Genomic DNA, 22,500 nt, shown 5'->3' on the forward strand with positions numbered 1-22,500 from the left:
AGTGAGAAAACTTTGAGACAACTGCAAGAAGATGGGCTTCGAGTGTTGGGCATTTAAAATCGCTGACTTAAATTCTTATCAAAGAGAAACTGGAGCGTATAATTTCATGTTTTGGCTTAGATGTTTGCGGCTCTTCACAGAATGAGTACGGTAGAATTCGTACGGTTGAAACATTCTGCTCCTGTGCGATTTAAACCTATTTGTGGCGTTCGCTTGGAATTGATACCATATCTACATTTCTTTCCGCGCTATTTCAGTGGAGTCGTTTCGTTTGAATAACCCCATTTCTTGTAGTCCTTAGGTTGAAATGATTTACATTGTAAGGTTCGCTTTATTTTTCAAATCGAAGAAACACTGAGTTCGAACGATCGGTTCGCAACACAAAAACATTAAATCAATTTTTAGAGACTATCATCGCCAAAGCAGCCTGAAAAGCTTAAACGTAATGTATTTTTTTCTCAAGCTTTCTTTTCGCTACTGTCTTAGTTGCGTTCATTGCGCTTGAAGGTAATGGTTCCCGTGCAGTTCAAGTCAACTACACAGTTCAACAGTTCAAATACAATCTCATTACTTTACAGTGCGACGCACCTTACCGTGGCCACCTAACAAAGTTTTGTACAAATTAAATTGTCCGCCAACCAGGGTGAGTGAATTTGATTGACAGTCACGCTTCCTTGCAAAGCTTGCACAGTTGTAAGTTGAACACCTTTGCATGGGTTGTTGAGTTGACGTACGGTATTTACACGTAGTCGTCAAATATGAAAGTTTGTTGGGTGGCCACGGTAAGGCGCGTTGCACAGTAATATTTCCACGGCGCTTTTAATTTTAATTATATACCCTAATTTTAATTATATACCCTTGCTAAGAAATCACATTTTGACTCGCCAGAGTGCAAATGCATAACCCACCAAGGAAACAAAATTAATGTTTCTGAGGAATATTTTGAAAAGGCTTCGTCCTTTTCATGATTCATCCAAAGAAGAAGTTGACGCGGGTGATCTACAAAGCGCTGATTGGTTCCTCAGTAACCCCAACGTGATTTCTTAACAAAGGGAAAGGAATGTGCGGCTCGTTTCAGCAGACGCTCGTGGGAGAGGAACGCGTGACGAATCCCTAAGAGTGTCTGCGTAGGAGTTGCATTGGTGCAAGTTGACACCGCTGTCTCGTCTGGGTATTATAGCGACTTCACCCAATAGTGGATAGCTCGATAGGTAAGCCCATGGCCCTCTGTATTGTAATATACCTTCGTTAATATTCCTTGCAGACCATGTTGCAGTATATGTCGTAACAGAACTTCACTTTTTGTGAATTAGTAACGACTTTGTTATCATTCTGCGACGTTCTCTGAAGAATGAGTCAGAGAATACAATATATGTTCTTGATAGAAGCAGACATGTAAAGAATTTTAAGAAAACGACGAGACGTTTGATTTTAAAAAACATGTTTCGACAGCAACTCATCCTCAAAGCCATGGAAGCTGAATTTATAATAATAGAAAAATAGTAGCAACGGAATGAAGTATGGCGCTATACTTTCTGTTGTTACTATTTTTAACATTCGCATTTTCTATTTATTATAAATTCAGCTTCCATCGCTTTGTATTCTGACTAAGTGAGGATGGCAGAAGTTTCTGTCGAAACATGTTTTATAAACTCAAAGGTTTCGTCGTTTTCTTAAACAATATATGTTGTTCTTATGCAAATGAGGGGCAGAGTACTTTAAGCTAAAACCTCTTCTAGCTTCGCTTAGTTGTTGAAAAAATCTATTGTGAAATAAGGATGAGATTGAATCCATCTTGAAGAATTTGCCTTGCTAATATTTCAATCATTTGTTCAATGCCAAGAATGACCTAACAGTCTTCGTGATACTCTGGTTTTGTCCAACGCTATGAAAGGTGTTGTATCTCCTCAAGTAGCACTCAAAATATTTGAAATGATCGCATCATTTTAACACTGGAAATGTTACACTTCCGAGCATGACCTGATCCGGAAATCATATGACATTATGACTATTTTGAGGGAATCTGTTTATCAAATCGATCTTGTTTGTGGAAAATACGAACTTCAATCGACGAAGGGTCCACGGAGCTTTTAAGAAATTAAATACTTTATATGCTATTTACAAGGTAATTTTTGTAAAATTTAAAATGTTAAACAACCAAACGTTTTCGGCTGTTTGCCATCATCAGGGGCAAACAGCCGAAAACCATTTTAAATTTTGCAAAAATTACCTTGTAAAAAGCATATTTTACCTAAGCGAACATTATGGACACCATAAATACTTCATAATAAAATAAAGAAATTTGAAATTATGTGCGTTTCTTTGGGATGATCCGAAAAAGGAGCATTGATCCAAGCTCACTTGGAGCACGGATCCACTCTGGGAAAGATCACTTGGATCAATGATCCTTTTTTGGATAATCCCAAAGAAACGCACCCCTTAGGCCGGTTTTAAACGTCGCATTTTACATGTGCCGAATCTAATGCAAATTAGCGAAAACAATAGATTTTTCTCATTTGCATGAGATTAGGCACATGTAAAATGCGACGTTTAAAACGGGCCTTAGTAATAATTCATCGCCCGACTTTTGCTTCATTTTATTTTTGCCCTTTCATCTGCCCCTTATCTGACTTAAACAGGATAGTGGCTCGGGGATAACAAGATTTCAGCCGTAAATACTTCCTTGTTAAATGAGAGTCGTCTTCTCTAAAGAGTGTTCTTTTTTTCAGTCTTTTTGCAGAGAATCATAAGCATGCAGTTTCTTCAGCCCGTGACGTTTCTGCTACTTGTCACGAATGTGGCATCGATTTCTCCAAGTGGCTCGGAATTTCTTGCAGCTGTGTACGAGCATGCTTTCTTACGCGAGGAAAATAGAACCGCTGTACTCCCACAACAAGAGGCTGTAAGGCTTGTCATGCGGAACATGGATGTCTATGAAGAGCAGATGAAGATTGCCAAACAACAGGTATTCCAGTGACACCGTTCACCATATACATATTCATTACGAGCTGGAACTTTCAAATCATCTTAAGAATATAGAGCATCTCCGTTCGCGGAAAAAGGCCGGATAAGTATGCGGAATGGCATGATGTGATTCTACAAACTCGTGTCATTCTTGATATTCCTACCTTCCTCTGCACCCACATACACACACAGCAGCTCCTCCTTTGACCCCTAACGTTTATTTTAAATTGTCTCACCATCCGACTCAGGGCCCGGTTGTTCAAAAGCCGGTTAACGCTAATCCCGGATTAAAAATTTCTCTACTCCCAAATGCTGTTCAACGCTGATATTTGGCAAAACTTTACATTAGAAGAAGTCAATCTTGAAAAACAAAACTAAGCAAGAGAAACTTTCACCAACTGAAAGTTGAAAACATGAAACAAAAGTTTACGCTAATCCTGGATGAAGTTAATCGGCTTTCAAACATCGCGCACCGGTGGCTCAGTTGGTTGAGCACCGGGCTGTTACGCGGCAGGTCGTGAGTTCATCTCCGGCCGGACCAACACTCAGGGTCTTTAAAAAACTGAGGAGAGAGTGCTGCCCTTGTAGTTACATCTGCAAGTGGTTAGACTCTCTAGTCTTCTCGGATATGGACGATAAGCCGGAGGTCCCGTCTCACAACCCTTCAATGTTCATAATCCTGTGGGACGTAAATGAACCCGCACACTTGTCGTAAAGAGTAGGGCATATAGTTCCAGGTGTTGTGGCCTGTCTTATGTGGTGTATCATGGTTGGGAAGCTACTCTAAAAAAATCCGAGGGTAAATAAAGATATATATGATATATGGCCTAGGTGAATTTGTGATCAAAGGTCACTCAAGGTCTTGATCAACGTGAATTCAATAGTCATGTTTCTTGCAACTTGTGCCACTCTCGATGAGCACAAAGTAACATTTCTTTAGCTGAAACCTAAACATTGCAACATGAATTGCAAGGAAGGAGATGTCCCACCGAGGAACGTTTGAGAAAAAAAATCCGCGTTGCCGAAGAACGAGAATAAAAGATGTTTGTGTCAGCGTCTCTTTTATTGCACATTTTTTGTTGCAACGTGTCTCACAAAATTGCAAGACACTTGGTACGAACTATTGCTGCCCTTGTCACACTACATCCTTAATATGTCGGTGTAATTTTGACTCCATTTTTGACGTTTTTTTTTTTTAATGTACAGAATGTCAGTATCATCGTTTTTCCCGAATATGGCTTGACCGGCTTTGGGTATACGCGCGATTCCTTCAGACCTTTCCTCGAAGACATCCCAGATCCAAAAATGACTGACTGGAATGCGTGTCAAGACTCGGAGGCAAGAATTGGCACTCCCATCCTGCACCGTCTTAGCTGCCTTGCAAAAACCTACAAAATGTACCTCGTTATCAACATGGGAGACATTAAAGTTTGTAAAAGAAGCATTGACCCATATTGTCCAGCCGATGGCCGATACCAGTACAACACAAACGTCGTGTTCGACGATAAAGGAAACCTTGTGGCCAGGTATCACAAGCAACACCCTTTTTTGAACGAAATGAAGGTTGTAAATCGTCCACGCAAACCTGAATATATTACCTTCGAGACACCTTTCGGTAAATTTGGAACATTCATATGTTTTGATGTCCTCTTTCACGATCCAGCTGTACCCCTTGTGACCAAGTATGATATTGATCACGTGGTCTTTCCCACAGCCTGGTTTGATGTGCTTCCGCTTTTTGCAGCTATCGGATTCCACAGTTCGTGGGCTCGTGGAATGAATGTCAATTTTCTTGGGGCCAACACCCACTTTCCAGCTTTCTTAAACACGGGCAGTGGAATCTATAGTCCCTCTGGCGCTAAGAAATACTACCGAAGCTTGGCTTCCAATGGTTCTCTTTCCATCGCCAGTATTTCAAAAAAGCCAAAAAGAAATCTACATAATACGACAGCGTCCAACCCTGAAAAGAGACAACCTGTAAAGGTCTATGAAGATTCATTCTATTCCGATTTGTTTGGAGATCTCTTCCTTTTCAAAGAGCTGGTAAAGGCAGAAGATACACTGGATGTCTGCTATAATGGTAGTGAAATATGTTGTTCTCTTACATACAAGATTGCTGACAAACTCTCTCACGAGATGTACGCCCTTGGAGTCTTCGACGGTCTTCACACCAAAGAAGGTCAATACTATTTGCGAATATGCACCCTTATCAAATGTCTTGGATCCAGTCGTGACTCGTGTGGCAAACGCGTGTACAATGCCAGCACGATATTCGACCATTTCACGTTGCGAGGCCAGCTCAACACGTCATATGTGTATCCACAGGTAGTAGCTGATGGCGTGACCCTTCTGCCTGGAGAGTGGGACAACAACTTGCCAGTTACGCATCTGAAGAGCAAAAAACGGCTGACGAAGGGACTGTTAACCGCTACACTTTTTGGACGAGTCTATGATCTAGACCGGCATTATATTGAATCATCTGCACCATGGCAAGAACCCCCGGGTCATCTCTTCTTCATTTGCATGCTGGCCGCGAAGGCTTATTTGCAGATATAATGAAGTAACAGTCGCTGTTAAAGAGTTCCTTTGGGGAGCGAAACTTACCTCTGTTGGCACAACCAAAAGAATACCCGTTGATCTAATCAGTAAATTAAATTGGGAAGGTTAAGTCAAGGTTGGATTGTTTGATTTGGGGTATGATTTTTTGACTATTTCTTTCAGCGTGTGTAGGGTTATATGTTGCAAAATATATCGAATGTGAATCGGGATGTTATTAAAGAGCTTTAATCGAACCATCTATGCTTCGCAACTTAGTTAGCGGGGTTTCTCTCGTGTGTAGGCATTCCTTTGGCTCGTGAACGTATGACAAGACCTCGATGGTCTCCTTCAGAGGACTTACTCTTGATGCATGTGGTTAATACCTGGATACGCTGACGGTCTAGGACCGCAGTTCGCCTTACAATTTTAGAGTCACCCGATTGCCTTGGCAATGATCTGCACCTTTAAAGGGAACCTCCACTAAAACAACAAAATAGCTTTAAACCACAGAACATAATGTTTACAATTGGATTTGCTCAATCTTTTTCCAATGAAAGCGTTTGTATTCGAGAAAAATAAATTCCAAAAACGCTTATTTTGGTTTTCAAATTTCCCGGGCGCCGCCATCTTGAATAATTGTAACGTAACTTGGTTGCTCTATTGTTCCAGAACAATCGCTCTTTGTATCAGAACAATAGAGCAACCAAGTTACGTCACAATTATTCAAGATGGCTGCGCCCATGAAATTTGAAAGCCAAATAAGCGTTTTTGGAATTTATTTTTCTCGAATACAAACGTTTTTATTGGAAAAAGATTGAGCAATTCCAATTGTAAACATTATGTTCTTTGGTTTAAAGCTATTTTGTTGTTTTAGTGGAGGTTCCCTTTAAGTGGACCGAGTTTCGAGTAATCCCGCAGCTATTTTTTCATTGATCCCTACTACCTACAGCGGGCTCGTTGAAGTTCCAGGGTCTCTCGGAGTTTTTGTTGATCTCAACCTCAACCTGAATGGAGGGTTCTTCTCCGGGTTTCCGGTTTTCGTACCTCATCTGCTTTTTATATACAGGGACCAAAAAGCGACTGCTACGAGGGCGTTGAGCTGAGCCCCTCGAAAGTCATTCCCTAAGAGACTGCAAAGAAGGGTCATTAGGTGGTGCTAGGGCCAGTTCTGTTTTAGTCCAACTGTTCTGGGGCCCGTTTCTCGAGAGTCCCAAAACTTTTCGGGCCTTTTGCGGGAACCAAAATTTCTGTTGTATATAAGTCATCAAACTTCACAATCATTTTGCTCTTTGTTGTCTTAAAAACATGTTAAAAGACCAGCGTATGGCAGTGATGTCAATTTCGTAAATAGCTTTTCGGGCCCGAAACGTTTCCGGGGTTTTAGAGAAACGAGCGCCTGGATGGAGTGTGACCTAGTACTTCGGGCGCTCGACTTGCATTCCGAAAAGTCCAGATTTCATACTGAGTTTTTTTTACAACCGAACTGCTCTAATTAAAGCGCGACGGACAAAAGAGCAAAGTGGAGCAACTGCCCAATACCCTGACACCTCCAACTACTTTGCTTATCATCAAAGTACGTGAATGACACCGAGCTAGAGTGATTACTTCACGAACAAAGAATCCTGCCAAAAACCAGAACTGCTTGAGAATCCGCTGCCTCTTTTATGATATAAATAGTTTTCATCACTGTCATGTTAACAAGCTAGGGCCCCGAGTGACTAAAACTGGCACTAGATGATGGTACAATGATGGTACCATCCTGGTCAAACGAACAACTTGGGAACAATTGAGGAGCGGGACAGAAGAACTGGGGGACGAGCGAGTCTCCTCGGCTCGCTTCGCTCTCCAATCTTCTCTAGCAGGGAACCTACAATCCTGGTCAAAACTGTTGCGACAATTCTCGCTTTTCCCCCTTGCCCCATTTCACGATCTACGAAATCAAGATTTCATCGATCGCTCGAATGTTTCCATATTGTCTGAGGGACATGGGGGCGCGAAAAAGGCAGAAAGAAGAACGCGCGTTGCTCAAATGACGACGGAAGCCCGTACAGCAAAGTCTCTACTTTTCGCCCAAATTTGACAAGGGTCCTAAAGTCTTTTGACCCGGAATGTAGTTCCAGTTTGGATGGGATTCTTAACTCAGGATCTTCAATTGTTCCGTTGTCTTAGAAACGGGTCGACACAAAAAACCATTGGCGTTGAGCAGACCCTCACCCAAAATGTCATACACGCACGTTTGCGAATGGCCCATGCCTTAAAAGCGGAAATTTTTCAAATTTGGCGGTCAACAATAAAGACCCTGGAAACGAGGTTGCTCTCATTGACGCTCCAGCGCTCCATCACTACGAAAAAGGGAAGGCAGGGCCTGAAGTGTTGCGCTTGTTTCCGAACGGATTTCAGCAATAGAAACAAGATAGCCTGTCGTGGAGTGGGCCTCGTGTTACAAAAGTAAAATATCCAATGAAGAACTGGTACATGAAGGTAATGATAAAATTATGCAAGTGCATGATTATGATTCTCTTCAGATACCTTGACCGTGATTGGATTAGAATCTTCCTTTACTGTCCGCGTAACCTTGTGGTTGTGAGCCGTAGAAACTATAACAAGTCCTTAGGATACTTCTCCTTCGCAAGGAGAGTCAAGCAAAGGCCCTTTTACTTCCCACCAACCCGCTTCCCTCTCTCTCGCTCTTCCGCGCTACCTCCCCCTAAAATCTTTGATTGCATCTGACGTCACGTCATGTTGACGTCATGTTGGTGGAAAGAACAACAGCAAAAAAGTCTTTTGGGAATTTGACTCTATTATTATGCAAAACGTGAGCTACATTTTTCTATTAATTTGGCACCAAGATGGCCGTCTTATCACGTGAGTGCAATCAAAGGATACTCGGGGTCATCGTTGCTTAAATTCAGACAGACAGAAAGTCACCAGGGAAGGGATTTTTATAGTCTGAGACGGTGCAGCTTTGTTAACAGGATGAAATGAGCGATAAAACAGTTCCATAATGAAGAAACAAAAAACGAAATTTCATACACCAGGCTCAGTTATTCAAGCAGTGAATTATTTTCATGCATGGAATTTCCATTGTTAATAAATCTCTTCACGTACACTTCGATGTCACGCCCCTTTATCCCCAGATTGTGCTAGTGTGAAGCTCGAGTCTTGCACTAGTAACATCACGATATGATTTGCATTCCTCTTTAAAAAAGTGAATAAGTTTTGTGGTGTCTTTTCAGAAATGGACACGTGCATCTCACGAGCTCAGACGTGGAAGAAACACGGAAACGATAGAAATTTTTGCTAGTTTTTAATAGCGCGCCATAAAAGTAAACCTGTCGTAAGAATTTTGCTTCAGGTTTCCACGTAGAATATATCATCTATCACTTATCACATAACAGGCAATTTTCACGATAGCGTCATTTGACTACAACTACCAGAATTCAGTTTTTTTTTTCTTTTCTTATTTAAATTTTGTATTCCCATCAGGGTCAAAAAAACAATAGCTCTAATTAGAATGAGACAAGCAAAAGCTGTAGGATTCTGGTACTTGTAGTCAAATGGCGTCATCGTGCAAAAGTCCTATTGTCATAAATTCCCCTTCGCGAATGTGCTCACAAAATGCCGTTCCATTTCAAAAGAATCTGATATCTTTTGTAACAAAACAAATGGTATGCTCAAGCTTCGATTGAACTCTGCTGATGTGGCAGTAGCATTTGTAAGAATCCCTCTAGATACATTGACCTGGCCACATCTTAACGAAAAAAAGTTATCTTGAACAACCGAGCCATCGAATTACTAGCTCAAAAGAAAAAAGTTATTAGGAGTTGCCATATTGGTACACCGCTAAAAACCAACACTATCCCCAAGTGTTTAATCAGATACAGTGTGATTATTAAGAAATTGTTCACATGTACAAAGACGTCCTAGAATAGTGATTTAAGTAATCTACTCTAGCTGGATCGTTTGAATGTTACGCTAAGTGTACGAGTGGTCCACTCTTAGTAGACCAAACCATTATTAAAATATCTTACAGTCTGCCATCTACAAACATACAAAAATTATCACGGTTACAAATACAGAACTCAGCCTAGACTGGACCATTCACCAAGCTAGTCTGAGATCCCGCCAACTCCCTTAGAGGAGACCTGAAACGGAAATTACATAAACTGTCAAATCATGTCACTTGCGATAATCCAAAAAAATAAAAAAAAATTACCGTCCGGAAGCAGAGATATAAACGAGTGAAGTTGCAAAATCAGGAGAAATGAGGGGGCTACAACATCAGCATTTACGCATGCGTCTCCCGCTCATGAATATTTAACAATTATTCCTCGAGCCCGAATGGGCTCTGAGTCAATAGCCCATGAGGCCGAAGGCCGAATGGGCTATTGACTCATGGTCAAAAAAATATCGAGACAAAACATCTTTCGCTACTTAAAGCTAGACTTTAATTGTTGTTTTGGTTTTCAAAGCCGGCGCTTTTCGCTACTAGTGGGCTATAACAAATAGCCTACTAGTAGCTCAACCAATCAGAAGGCAGCATTGATAATAGACCACTAGTTGGATTTTACTAAAAATGAATATAAATAGACCATGAATATAAAGACATCTCCTCTTCATGAAAACTACGACAATTCTACACAAACGGTTTAATGGTCATTTAAATCCGTTTGTGTTGACCTTCACCTCAACTCGCGCGTGCACTCGAATGAGCGGGTGACGCATGCGTAAATGCCGATCTTGTAACCCCCTCATTTTTCGTGATTTTGCAACTTTACTCGTTTATATCTCTGCTTCCGGACTTACAATGGTCCCAAGAGAAAACAACAACAATGCTTATGCAAAATTATAGTATTTTCCGAAATGGCCTATTGCGTGTCTGGCTTACGCGCGCGCTAAGCTAAAAACCCTCTGAAGCTTCCTTACCTTTCATACGGAACCCGCGCCCGCAGAGCGCGCGGCAGTCAAAACTGTGCTATCCTGTCAATCATTTGCCCTTTCACTGAAAACAGTGCATTTCGGTTGTGCGTAAATGACATTGTTGTCGATCTACCCCGTCGAAAGGACGACCAAAGTTCTTATTCGGGAAGTTGACACTACTAAATACATTATCCATACGGTTTTGCCGTCTTCTTACGCTTGATTCGAAAATAGCAGCCAGAATTCGTCTTAAAATAGTTAGAAAAAGCACAAATAACAGCCAAAGGAAAAGTTTGTTGACAAAAAAATTGCCACAAATATTTTAAATGGTTTTCTGGCCCTTTATTAATTTTAAATGGAGTATCTGGAAAGAAAAATTGTCAAGCTGGCATGTGTTTCGTGTAAACATACATTTTCAAGTAGCGAAAACTTGTATAAGCACTAGAAAACGTTTACTAACCATTGCCCGAAGGGACCCCGTTTATAAGCTGCAAGAAAGCCGCTGATGAATTTTGCACAAAAACCTCGGCCACTAACACCGGAAAGCCAGACTTGGAGGAGAGTTTTTCAGCGGAAGGCTCAATAAGGAAGAGCTTCTAGAGCTTGCCCCTCCCGCAGGTCGCCAGAAAGGTGCAAACAAGGTGATTCGTGTCCGAAAAGAGCAACAAGGGGCAGTCAAAATTGTGTTTCTTGTACGGTGCGAAAATTTATTCAAAACGTTTCCCTCACTCCCAAATAAGAACTTGCTGTGTCTTGCAATTCTACAGTGAATTACTATTAGGCCAATAAGAGAATCAACAGAGCAAGGCTAATTTGAACTGGAGAACAGAGGAACAACATCAAAATATTTTAGGGAACAAGGGAAGAAAACCAATTTAAATTTTAGGGATCCAAAAGCTGGGAACAAGGAAACACAAGCAAATATTTAAAGGGAACAAGGACCCCTTCCACCAGGAGGGGCTCATCAAATGTTCTGCCCCTTTCATCCAACAGCTCAAACAAGCGATCCCAACAATTTTTGAATGACCGACACGAAAAGAAGACTCTCTTAGAGAAATAAATTACATTTTAGCATGCGAAACAATGCTCGGATGCTTACGAGCACCCTCATGCCCATGTTTGTTAAAAAGCACCATGAAATATTCCTTACGGCTGGCTTAGGCCAGAGTTTATCCACAATGCACAGTTAGTGGCTGCATTCACCAATGTAGAGAACAAACACGTCAAGGTTCTTCTCAAGCAACCAGGTGTTCAAGGAGCTATTCAATTTCCAAAGAACACTGTGGTTGTGTACCAGTACCTGGGTGAATTCGGGGACCTGGCCTGAAACTGAAACTTGTGGAGCAAAACAACTTGTTGAGCTTAGTACTTAAACTGGGTACATACTTGTGTCTACAAATATTGTCTATTCAACCAACGGTTTCTCCTAATTTTGTGTACCATTCACTTATTAGTTCCTTAATAAGCAAATCGCTAATTCAATTAAAGAAGTCCTTTCAAATCATCAAAGTTGCTTTGCGCCACCAGGAACGACGAAAAAATACAAGCACAAACTGCTCAAGAATTAATGCACGACTCCCTTTGAAACAGCAAAACAGGATCCTCGAGTCACTAAAAAAGTACTGCATGCTACGTGGATGTTTGCAGAACGATCGCAAGTTGTAACCATTGAAAGAGAACTCCACTCCAGATCTGATAGAACACCCAACAGGATTGTTCGTTGTTTGGCACAGCAGATGAAAAAAAATTGTTCCCCTCACTATTAAGTTCCAACCCGATAAGACCAATCTTGCCCAAATACAACAACAATTTCGGCAGTAGGCAAGCTCATCACAAGCTATCGAAGTTCGCATAGAGCAGCATAGAGCTTCACCTGAAGTTCGATCATGATGGACACAAACAAGAGCTGAAAGAACTTCATAAGGTCAGACGACCAAATGTGATTGACCCAACACTCGTTAGAGCGGATCAGTTATCGGACATCAAAGTGCTAACAAGCCAAGGGATTTCGTCGTAAAAATGTTCACTCAGCAACGTCGTCTTCTTTTACAGAATCAAGTTCAAAATCGATCCTGGTTGTTAATCAAGTGTGTGCTAACCCAATCCATAAACTGGATAAAGCGGATTGGCAAATTGATTGTCAGAACAATGAGTGATTTCTGTCTCGCTGAGTTCAAAGAACTCGAGAGAGTTCACAAAAGAAGGCTGAGCGAATGTCCACCGATCCAACCGATCAGAATGTAAACAATTGGCGTGACGTCGGATAGCACAGTTTTTCCCACTCGCTGAATTCTGAATTCAGTTTAAATTTCCGTAGCTCTCGCCGTATGCAAGGTAAGTAGCAAAGTTTAGAAACGTCACTCGCTCTCTGCATGGACCTTTTTCACATAACGACCATTTTGAGTCCCGGGGACAGAAAACTTTTGTTTTGTACCCTCTGAACTCCCCTCTAAATACAGAGGTTTCGGGTTCGAACTCTATTGTCTATGACCAGCATGGCCGCCAGGTGCCAAAGGTCCATTAATAGCGACGCATTCCTCGTGTGTCTGATAAAACTGATTCTCAGAAAAAGGGTCTACCTACAGTGATTAGTTCACTCACTAGTATGAGTTGTCATGATATAGATATATAACGTGGTCTGGAGCGATTTTCAATTGAGTGTCGAAAGTGATTAGCCAATTGCTTGGTTTTGCATTACTTCACTCAGTGATTGGTTCAAAGTTCTCGCGCCACTTTTTCAACCAATCACAAGTAAAACCAAAACCAATCGTGGCTTGCGCGTGCACATTTTCCCGCGCTTTGTGTCGGCTACGTGTAATTACCTCGAGTTTTGATTGGTTTACTGGATTGTCTCCGTCCTTTTTGATTGGCCAAAGTGATCACTTTGGTTTTGGTTTTACGACACTCGATTGAAACTCGCTCTAGCACCGGTAAACCCTGCTTCCAACTCGGTCGGCGTTGCAATGGTTTTCTGCGAAGTTTAATTCAAATCTACTTTTACCGTGAATTGCTGGCCGGTCCGAGCTCGAGCTTTAATAGCTCATGAATTCATCTAATGCATAAGCTAGATTATCTCACTTCCATAAAATTTCCCGATTTTTTTATATGAAATAACGAATCAATTACCCAGGTGTTTCTTGATCCATTTTACTTTTCTTTATTAACCCTTGGTTGATTTCTGTGTTTGTTAACTCTACCGGTCCATTGTCCACCTTTGTATTTGTCATTTTCCCCTCGTGTACATTATTCAGGGGCTACAAATGAAAACATAACACAACAACATTTAAGTAGAAAATAATTAGAATAATAACAATCAACAACAACAACAATACTAACAATAACAATAACCATTATTATTATTATTATTATTATTAGTAGTAGTAGTAGTAGTAGTAGTAGTAGTAGTAGTAGTAGTAGTAGTAGTACAATACACTAGATTAAAAGGAACTGGATGGAAGGCAAATGAAAGGCCAGAAGGTTATCAGCTTGTTCAGGGATACTGGTTTACGAAACTGACAGGAATACAAATAACTGCAAGACTGTGTGTGACAAGAAAATGTGTTGGATTGGATGGTCAGAGTAAAACCAAGGACTCAGTAAAGGGCAACAGAAAATACTGCCCTATTCTCTGCCTACCACTGACGTGGAATCATGGCAGAGAAATTGTACCAACACCTTGAAAGGGTTGGACTGCTGGCAGGTCAAAAGAAGGGCTGTAGGCAAGGATTCCGAGGAACAAAGGAATAATTGCTTGTAAATAAGACAATCCTCAACAATTGCATGAAGACGGTTGACAAACTTGTCGATGGCCTGGATAGACTACAAAAAGGCATATGACATGGAACCACACTAAGGGATCCTGGATTGTCTGGAGATGGCTGGGGCAGCCAAGAATATGATCTCTAATCGGCAACAACATGGAGAAATGGAAGACAGAGTTACACATCAGGAAGAATGGGGCATGGAAGAGTATAGGAAGTTTGCAGGAAACACCTTAGCACCACTTCATCTAGCCGCAACTGACCTTAGTCCAACAAAAGACGAGAGCTGGATACTGACTGGCCAAGGAAATGAAGCCAACAAACAAACGACCTACTATTCATGGATAATCTAAAGTTATAATGTCGAGCTACAACAAGTTGCAAAATTGTTGAGACACTTTCATTAAAAAAAAAACCTTTTCCAGCTTCCAATACCCGCCGTATCTAGAATTTAAACCTTTTCCACTTCCCTTCCTCTCTCCCCCATTCAATGTTGACTGTTTAAGAGAGCAACAACTTTTTTGTCTTGCTAGCAACACTGATAAGGGGGGAGGGGTGCTGCAGTGTGAGAGATGATAGGTAAATTAATAACGCCCCAAGAGGGCGAAATGTCTCCACTATTTTTGTAACTTGTTGTAGCAAAGGCCAAGCTAGTAATACTGCAGCACAAATATTGTGGTTGGGTTAAAGCAAGAGCTGATCAACATGAATGAATTAGTAATATCACGAAAATTAACAATAAATTGTTATATCCGCACAGCAGAAGTAATATCAAGGGACTATCTGCCGGAAAGGAAAGAGAAAATAGAGAAAATAGAGAAAATAGAAAACAGTCAAGAAAGGACACCAACCAGGGACCTTTGGATTATATTGTGATCACGGTATGGAGAACAAACTGCGTTCCTTCCCCATTCAACAACTCACCAGTACTTCACTTTTGGGGTTCAACTCTCCTTCCGTTGTCCCTTCATCAGCCAACCTGCACAAAGTCCAAACAAACGACATTAGTCACCCTATTACTTTACGTCATCTTCCTGACTTTAGGGAGCTTTAGCAACGACGACGGGAACGGCAACGAGAATGCCATCTCAAAAACAAATTTTCCCGTTATTGTAATCACTTCGAGACTGTTCCAAGCTTTTTAACATGACAATGGGATAGCAGTCCCTCAAGAATGAAACCGATATGGGCCACGCCAGAAACCCATAAGGGTTGAAACGTGTAACGCGCGTTCACAGCTTCCGAATATTCAGTGCTAAGTACCATATTTGGAAACCCGTCGCTCCAGTTAATTTCGCGCGAGAACATTGGTGGTATTGCGTCAACACGTCACGTCAACTGATTGGTTGAATGTTTCTCTCTTGTTGTTGCAAATATGGTACTTAGCAAATTGAATATCCAGAAGCTTGCTTCCCAGCACACAAGGGGCTGTTCCACGTTTCATGCTTAATTGACGGCCTCCATAAAACCTCAAATTTGGCCAAATGAAAAACGCACGTGCAGAGCGTGCAAAGCTATTACTAAATATGCAAATTTGTGAAGCTCCCATTTGTTTCCCTCAGAGAGAGAGAGAGAGAGAGAGAGAGAGAGAGAGAGAGAGAGAGAGAGAGAGAGAGAGAGAGAGAGAGAGAGAGAGAGAGAGAGAGAGAGAGAGAGAGAGAGAGAGAGAGAGAGAGAGAGAGAGAGAGAGAGAGCCTGCTCGAAGGCTATCAGGGAAGGTGCTACATATGTGATTTTCACTGGAGGCTCCCTCACCTGGAAAATACCTCTTCACATCTGACTCCGGCGCTTTCCTCGTCTGAGATATCATCATCACTATCATTCGTCGCTAGAGGTGCTGAATTAAAAGCGGACTGACCCTCGCACCTAAATACGAAAACCAAGTGTTAATGAAAATATAATTTCTAACAGTCAAGAAACTGGAGCAGACACCCACACCAGTCAAATAGGCAGGACTATAGCGAGTGACTTGGCTTTGGAAGGACTGCTGTGTCTCCGAGAGACAGAAATTCAAGACTAACCTGTAGAGAGCTGCTCTGTCCACTGCTGGAGAAGATACTGTGGACTCTGCAGGTATATTATCTTGATTTGGCTCCCGCGTAACACCAAGATCCTCTGTGCTCGACACCAGACCTTGTGTTCTGTGAGGACAGTACAATATTTATTCATGTATCTTGACTGCCCCGTTCCTCTAGCAAATGTGGTTATCCTAGATTGCTAGTACTCAACTGTACTTGACTAATTTTCAGTGGTCTCTTTCTTCATTCTTCAGTTTTGGAAAACGACAGCGAATGAAGGATGTAATTGCTGCTATCACCAATAAAGCTGTTTACAAGCCTTCCAATTAATTAATTAACTCCTTCCCCAGTGGCGGATCTAGGGGAGGGACCCGGGCAAAAAAAAACTTAAGTATATGTTCTGGTAAAAATTGAGGCTAAATTTTTTTTTGGGTTCACACACTCAAAAAAAGCAACCCCCCCCCCCCCCCCCCACCCCATCCTTAGCTCAAGGTCTGGATCCGCTACTGTTCCCCTATCATAAACCAGGCCCAGGGCCAATTTAAGTTCTCGCTGCTGTGTTGTTTCATGCTACCATTTCAAACGTATTCATTGATTGCAATCACGTGATAAGACGGCCACGTTGGTGCCAAAACAATAGAAAAATGTATCTTAAGTTTTGCATAATAATAGAGTCAAATTCCCAAAAGATTTTTACGCTCGCTATTGTTCTTTCCATTACCATGGCCGCCGTAAAGTGAGGTGCAATCAAAGAATACTAATGTACCAGCTAGCTTTCACTAGTTGTACACGTGTGTGGACAAGTAGCCTGTGTTTAAGTTATCGCTTTGTTCTTGTATCAGTTCTTTCACCATCACCAAACAACACTGAAGGTGGAATGTAGGGGTGGAATTTAGAACACCCTCATTTGTGTGTATTGCTCACGAAAAGGAAAGGGTGGAAATTGAGATTAAAACGTAGAGTGTACCTTATTTCACCTTGGTTGACCGGACTTCCTTCTTGTTGAACAACTACACGGAAATAAGACAGAAATTATTTATTATATGGCAAGCAATTCTCAGGCTAAATGGAGCACTCTGATTGGCTGGCTTTCAGTCGGGATTTTACAGTATGGACCATTACCATGGAAATGGCCCGTTTCCGTTTCCGTTTCCGGGAAACTCAAGTTGGGCGAAACACAAAAGGATTTTTAAAAAGCGGAATTGGATTTTTTTTTTCATCACAACAGTACAATTATAGCAAGCGATATTTAGTTTTACATGTAAAAGGTTACCGTTCGAAGTTGACCGATGGAAGACGACGATTACAAACCTTCACCAAGGGGAGAAGTGTCCGATCGCTCAAACAAACGATGCCATACAGGTGGCGTACAAATGCTGGTGGACGAACAAAAGGAGCTGATGAGAGATCTTTTGTTTTCGTCCACCAACATGGCGGCGATGACGTCACGTGAAAACCTCCTATAACAAACAATTTACTAACCTCACTTGCTCGATCCGCCCTGCCTCGACATCTGGCCAATACTCCCCCAGTATGGCCATCGCGCTCGGTTAGTAAGAGGTTATTATTCGATACAGAAAAAGTGTGTTTTGTAGACATCACATGCTATGTGAGTTGTGATCCTAAACAGGAAGTTCTTTTCCTCAGTGAAAGACACTCCAGAGACACAAATCAGTGTTGGAAAAGCCATTTTAACGCTGACATTCAGCTACGAGTAGGTATACACTTCACTTCGAGACATTCAACCATGGCTAAACAAAATTGTTACATTGCACTTGCTGCCACCGCAACCAAGTTCACAGATCAATAGTGGTCCTATTTTTTTAAAAAAATAGCCGACTATGGGCCATTATTTACTAGAAAGCCCAGAAAGCTTTGCGTGACTTCTATTTTCTTGTCGTTCTTTTCACAAAAACTGAACTCTAAGTTGAAAGCCATTTTTAACCCTTTCAAGTCTTGGTAAAACTATGGCAACATCATGAAACACTCATGTGACCACTTTCTGTCTTGTACACCAGTAAGACATACTCTGCATGAAGTTCAGTTCTGCTCAGCATTTAGAGAAAGTAGAATATTACTCACTATAGGCAGCCCCTGCTTGTGAAGAAGAAGATAAGGGACTCTCTGTCTCCATTGCAACAGGTGAATCTACTACTTCATTGGATTGTTCACTGAAATTCAATGCACAACAATGCTAATGATGAGCTTCACTCCACTTTTAATACGGACACAAATGAAAAACCAGAAGGAGACACTGATGGAGGAAGAAGACTGATACAAACTGATCGGGAGAATACTCAAATACACACAATCATTGTGTTAAACAGATTAGACAAACCTGGTTGGAGCCATTCTAATATCAGTAAAACTGTCAAAAGTTGCCCATCCAGTATCTGCTGTTGCTGATGCTGCGTCTCCCCATCCCACATCTGATGCATCCATAGAGACTGCCTCATCTACAGCCGCCACATCACCAGGTTCAAATGCAATTGACCATGCTACAAAACAATGATTATGTCATGTCACAAGCTCATGACCTTGAAGCGTTTAACTCTGGTTCAGAGCTGGGGTTTTTTGAGTTTGAAAAATCTCCTTATTTGGATGTAATGTAACTCGCGCATTTTCCCGCGCCTGCCGCTTCCGTCTTATCTTTGTCCATATTTGGGCATGAGATTGGTGTCCTAAAATCCCCAGCTTTGTTCCAAGGAAAAGAGTTGCAAGTTACACCCCTCAAGGTCTTCTGGTCATGTATCATCAATGCACTACCAAAGGTCGAATTCACAACGTGACAGTAAAGTTTGAAAAAAAATTCCAAAATTGACTTCCAAGATTAATAAAATGTTTTGTTGAAACAGTAATGCAATAGACCAATTTCGATATATTAAAATTCAGTCCAAAACAAAAGATATGATCTCGAGGCTATGGGGAATAAACTCATACAAATCGTTATGTTTATTCCCAAGAGCCTCGAGATGATGTCTTTTGCTTAGGACTGAATTTTAATATATCAAAATATTCTGATGAGACAATTAAAACACTTTTTTGGGGGAGTAGGGAGGGGGCAGTGGGGAGGGGGGGCTGGGGAGGAAAATCAGTTCCTAGATGACTCTACTTTTACAACAATGATGGTTAATTCCCAATCCCTATGGGATGTATCCAAGTTATTTAAATATACTGTAGATGTCTCAATTCAAAAGGTGGGTACAAATGGAAAGAAAAAGGGCACTGTTCTAATGGTCGAGCACAGAGCCATCAGGAAGGAAATCCCATGAACTGAAATGCATTCACTTTACTGGATGACAGCAGATCCATTGGACATTTCTACATTTATACATCCTTTGAACAAATGACACAAGGTGCTACCGGTAACACTGCACATACCATCAGCTGGATCTACGTCCATTTTACTGTCTGCAGCCACGGCAGGAGCAGCAGGACGAGCGGCCTGTTTTGCAGGTGATCCCTGGGGACTGCTGGCGCTTTGAAACTGGATATCAGATGTCTCGGGACCAGGTGGTTCTAAATCATCTTCGCTATCGCTACTTTCACTGTCACTTCCTCCCTGAGGGGACAAGGCACTGCCATAGAGGAAAAGATGGGAATCAAGCATTATCATTGCCATGGTATGACATAGAACCTTCAATGGAGGTTTAATGGAGGGGACAAGAGCATGTAAAATCATCTGGTGTTCGCCAAAGTAAAATCTACAATTCTCATAATCAGGTGGGAAGGGTGAAAGGTGGAACATTTTGCACAATAAAGATAAATCGATATCAGTCCCCCCTCCTCCCTGTTTCTGTCAACTGTTCAATGGAATTTCGTATGGCATTGCTGATCTTTCGCTTTCCTTTTTCAGAACTGGCCAGCCAGACCAGTCAGTTTTGGAAAGAAAATGCAACAATTTGAAGGGAACCTTGCATGATAATGCCATGCATTCTTCTGGAGGAGTATATATTATCTTTAAAGTGTGTTAATTTGAAGGTGTTGTAAAGTTAGTCCTTCCATATGCCCGCTCTGGCCAGTCAGTTCTGTCAAATGGAAAGCAGCCTTAGATAGCATCATTTAATCCATTAATATGGTTTCAATCAATTGTCCTAAAACCACAACCAACATTTCAAAGACCAATATTATTGTGCCATGCTCTAAGTAACAGAAAATAAACAAGGGGAAATCTCAATTGCAGTTGGTTTTGCTTTTCTTTGGTGGAAAAAATGCCACAAGATTTTAAGCTAGCCTGTAAGGGTCGAAAATTAGCCAATCAGGTCAATCTAAGTAATTGTGACGAAACTGCACATGTAAGATGACTTGCTCCTCTGCTGTAATTGGCCAATTTTTTTTAAGTTTGGCTTTCGCTTGACAGCACTCAATTTATAACAGCACTACGGTAAGTTTTCACAAGTGTCACAAACCTCTGTCTTGCTTCTACTATGGATGAGAATGTAAGTTCCTTTTCTTCCCAAATATCCTAAAGAGGACAATACAGGAGAAAGATAATCAATACTCTACCAGAAGAACATTGCAGATACCGTAAACACCCGCAGATGAATTTGGCGAAAAAAGGTTTTCGAAAGAAATCCAAAGAAACCCAAAGTCGAGTCTTTAGAAGTCTTCTTCATCCACTGTTCATTGAATGTAAACTCACTATTAACATTGCAACAGAAAATACTTCAAAGTCTTACCCAAACTTTTACCACTTTAATATACCAGTAATGAAGATTGTTTCTACCAACTTTGACATATGATTAATCTTTTTCTGGTATTTGTTGACAGGAATTTCTTCATTCAACACAGTGTTTTCTTAAATTTTTGCATTACAACAAGAACGTGACCGGAACATTGGTAGCTTAGTAACCAGGCATTAGATGGATGCAAAGTTGGAAAACTGAACACCGGAAGCAGCCTTTTTCAAATGTTTCTGCCGATAAGCTGCACTCCTGATTTCTTGCCATGATTTTTGGAGAAAAGGCGTGGCTTATCTGTAGGCATTTATGGTAATTTGATGTTTGCTTTCAAACATGTCATTCATTCATCAGGCAAGACTTTCTTAAAGCAGCACAACAAGTTACAACTGGAGCCTTGATGCTGATGATGCTTAAAAAATGGCTTCTTCCCAAGCTCAGCGACCACTGCATAATCACATAAAGACATGCTTGCTTTGATCAATGTTACAAACAAGTTTCCTGCAGAAAGGTATTTAGAAAAAAACATTATGACCCATATAAATGCAAAAAGAAAACAATCTTACCTCCTCATCACTCCCACTGTCATCAAACTGTTGAATTTTTTCATTACAACAAGCTTCAAACAATGCAGTACTTGGCTACAAAAGAAAACAGACATCTCAGCACCAACCTGGTATCATTTCTTTCTTCAAGTGAATACAGAACGCAAGTAATAATCCATGTTGCAGTAAGTAGAGTTAAATCCATCGCCAGCGTCTCTAACAGTACAAATTTGAGTTTTCACAAGTCGGGAATGATCCCCGACAATCACAAAAATCTGGGACACATTTGGAAAATAGAAATGGTTCCTATTTTCCCAATTTGTCCCGGCCATCCCAGATTATCAGGGAGGTTTACGATTTATGGTTTCTATTAGTTGGCACAATCTGGGATGGTCGGGAACTGCGAAGATCGTCTGGGATTTTCGTGACATATGAACACTACCAGTAGGCTTTAATAAGGAAAGGACTTTAAGAGAACATACATTATCTTCGTGAGCATCTATTGAAAAGCTGACATCACCAATTCTGTCAAAGGGTCCCCTGCCAGGAAAAAAGCAAAACCAGCATTCCATACAAATGTCAACTAACTCTAAAATAACAGAACATTAAAATAAATGCAATTTGTTTTTCCTTGACCATATATCTGAGCAATGGTTTTACATAAGGTACTGCTAAGAAATTTTTAATCTTACGTTATTGATTCATCACGATCTTGGAATTCCTCTTCATCAAGGCCAAATGTGTCCATAAATTCTGTTGTTATCTGTTGCATTTGGTAGCGTGAAAATGCCTTTCAAATCAATAAAAATAAATGATATAAATTTTGTGAGAATGGCCCAAGCTCAGTTGTCCATCTTCTCAAACAAACTCGCGCAGTTGTCTGTCTTCTCACTCAAACTTAAGATGTAGTGTTTTTACAACCCTTGCCTCAAATCTAGCATTATGGATTATATTGGGAAGATAATGGAACAAAAAACTCCAGAAAAGGATTTATTAACTTTAAAACCCACTATTTCACACAGGTTTTACATAATTTGATAGTGACTACTGAGGGCCAAGTCTTTTGCAACACCTA

At 41.0% G+C, this 22,500-nt stretch overlaps 2 protein-coding genes across 2 annotated transcripts in view; one reads left to right on the forward strand and one right to left on the reverse strand.

Moving 5' to 3' along the window:
* The first annotated feature begins 888 nt into the window (after positions 1–888).
* On the forward strand, positions 889–5,756 carry LOC138042824 (pantetheinase-like). The gene is made up of 3 exons (XM_068888846.1): positions 889–1,211; positions 2,730–2,965; positions 4,171–5,756. The coding sequence occupies exons 2-3, from the start codon at positions 2,753–2,755 to the stop codon at positions 5,518–5,520; spliced, it is 1,563 nt and encodes a 520-aa protein (XP_068744947.1). The 5' UTR covers positions 889–1,211; positions 2,730–2,752; the 3' UTR covers positions 5,521–5,756.
* Positions 5,757–8,792: 3,036 nt separating this feature from the next.
* Positions 8,793–22,500, reverse strand: part of LOC138042818 (serine/threonine-protein phosphatase 6 regulatory subunit 3-like) — a 36,916-nt gene continuing 23,208 nt past the window's right edge. Inside the window, exons 19-31 of the mRNA XM_068888839.1 lie at positions 22,118–22,215; positions 21,908–21,965; positions 21,447–21,521; positions 20,611–20,666; positions 19,583–19,779; positions 18,540–18,699; positions 18,284–18,372; positions 17,169–17,211; positions 16,205–16,324; positions 15,939–16,049; positions 15,108–15,162; positions 13,549–13,676; positions 8,793–9,647 (exon numbers count right to left, since the gene is read on the reverse strand). Of these exons, the coding sequence (XP_068744940.1) occupies positions 9,590–9,647; positions 13,549–13,676; positions 15,108–15,162; positions 15,939–16,049; positions 16,205–16,324; positions 17,169–17,211; positions 18,284–18,372; positions 18,540–18,699; positions 19,583–19,779; positions 20,611–20,666; positions 21,447–21,521; positions 21,908–21,965; positions 22,118–22,215 (1,248 nt within the window). The 3' untranslated portion in view covers positions 8,793–9,589. The remainder of the gene's footprint in view (positions 9,648–13,548; positions 13,677–15,107; positions 15,163–15,938; positions 16,050–16,204; positions 16,325–17,168; positions 17,212–18,283; positions 18,373–18,539; positions 18,700–19,582; positions 19,780–20,610; positions 20,667–21,446; positions 21,522–21,907; positions 21,966–22,117; positions 22,216–22,500) is intronic.

This window comes from Montipora capricornis, chromosome 3, assembly GCF_036669925.1.
Source record: "Montipora capricornis isolate CH-2021 chromosome 3, ASM3666992v2, whole genome shotgun sequence".
Lineage (NCBI taxonomy): Eukaryota > Metazoa > Cnidaria > Anthozoa > Scleractinia > Acroporidae > Montipora > Montipora capricornis.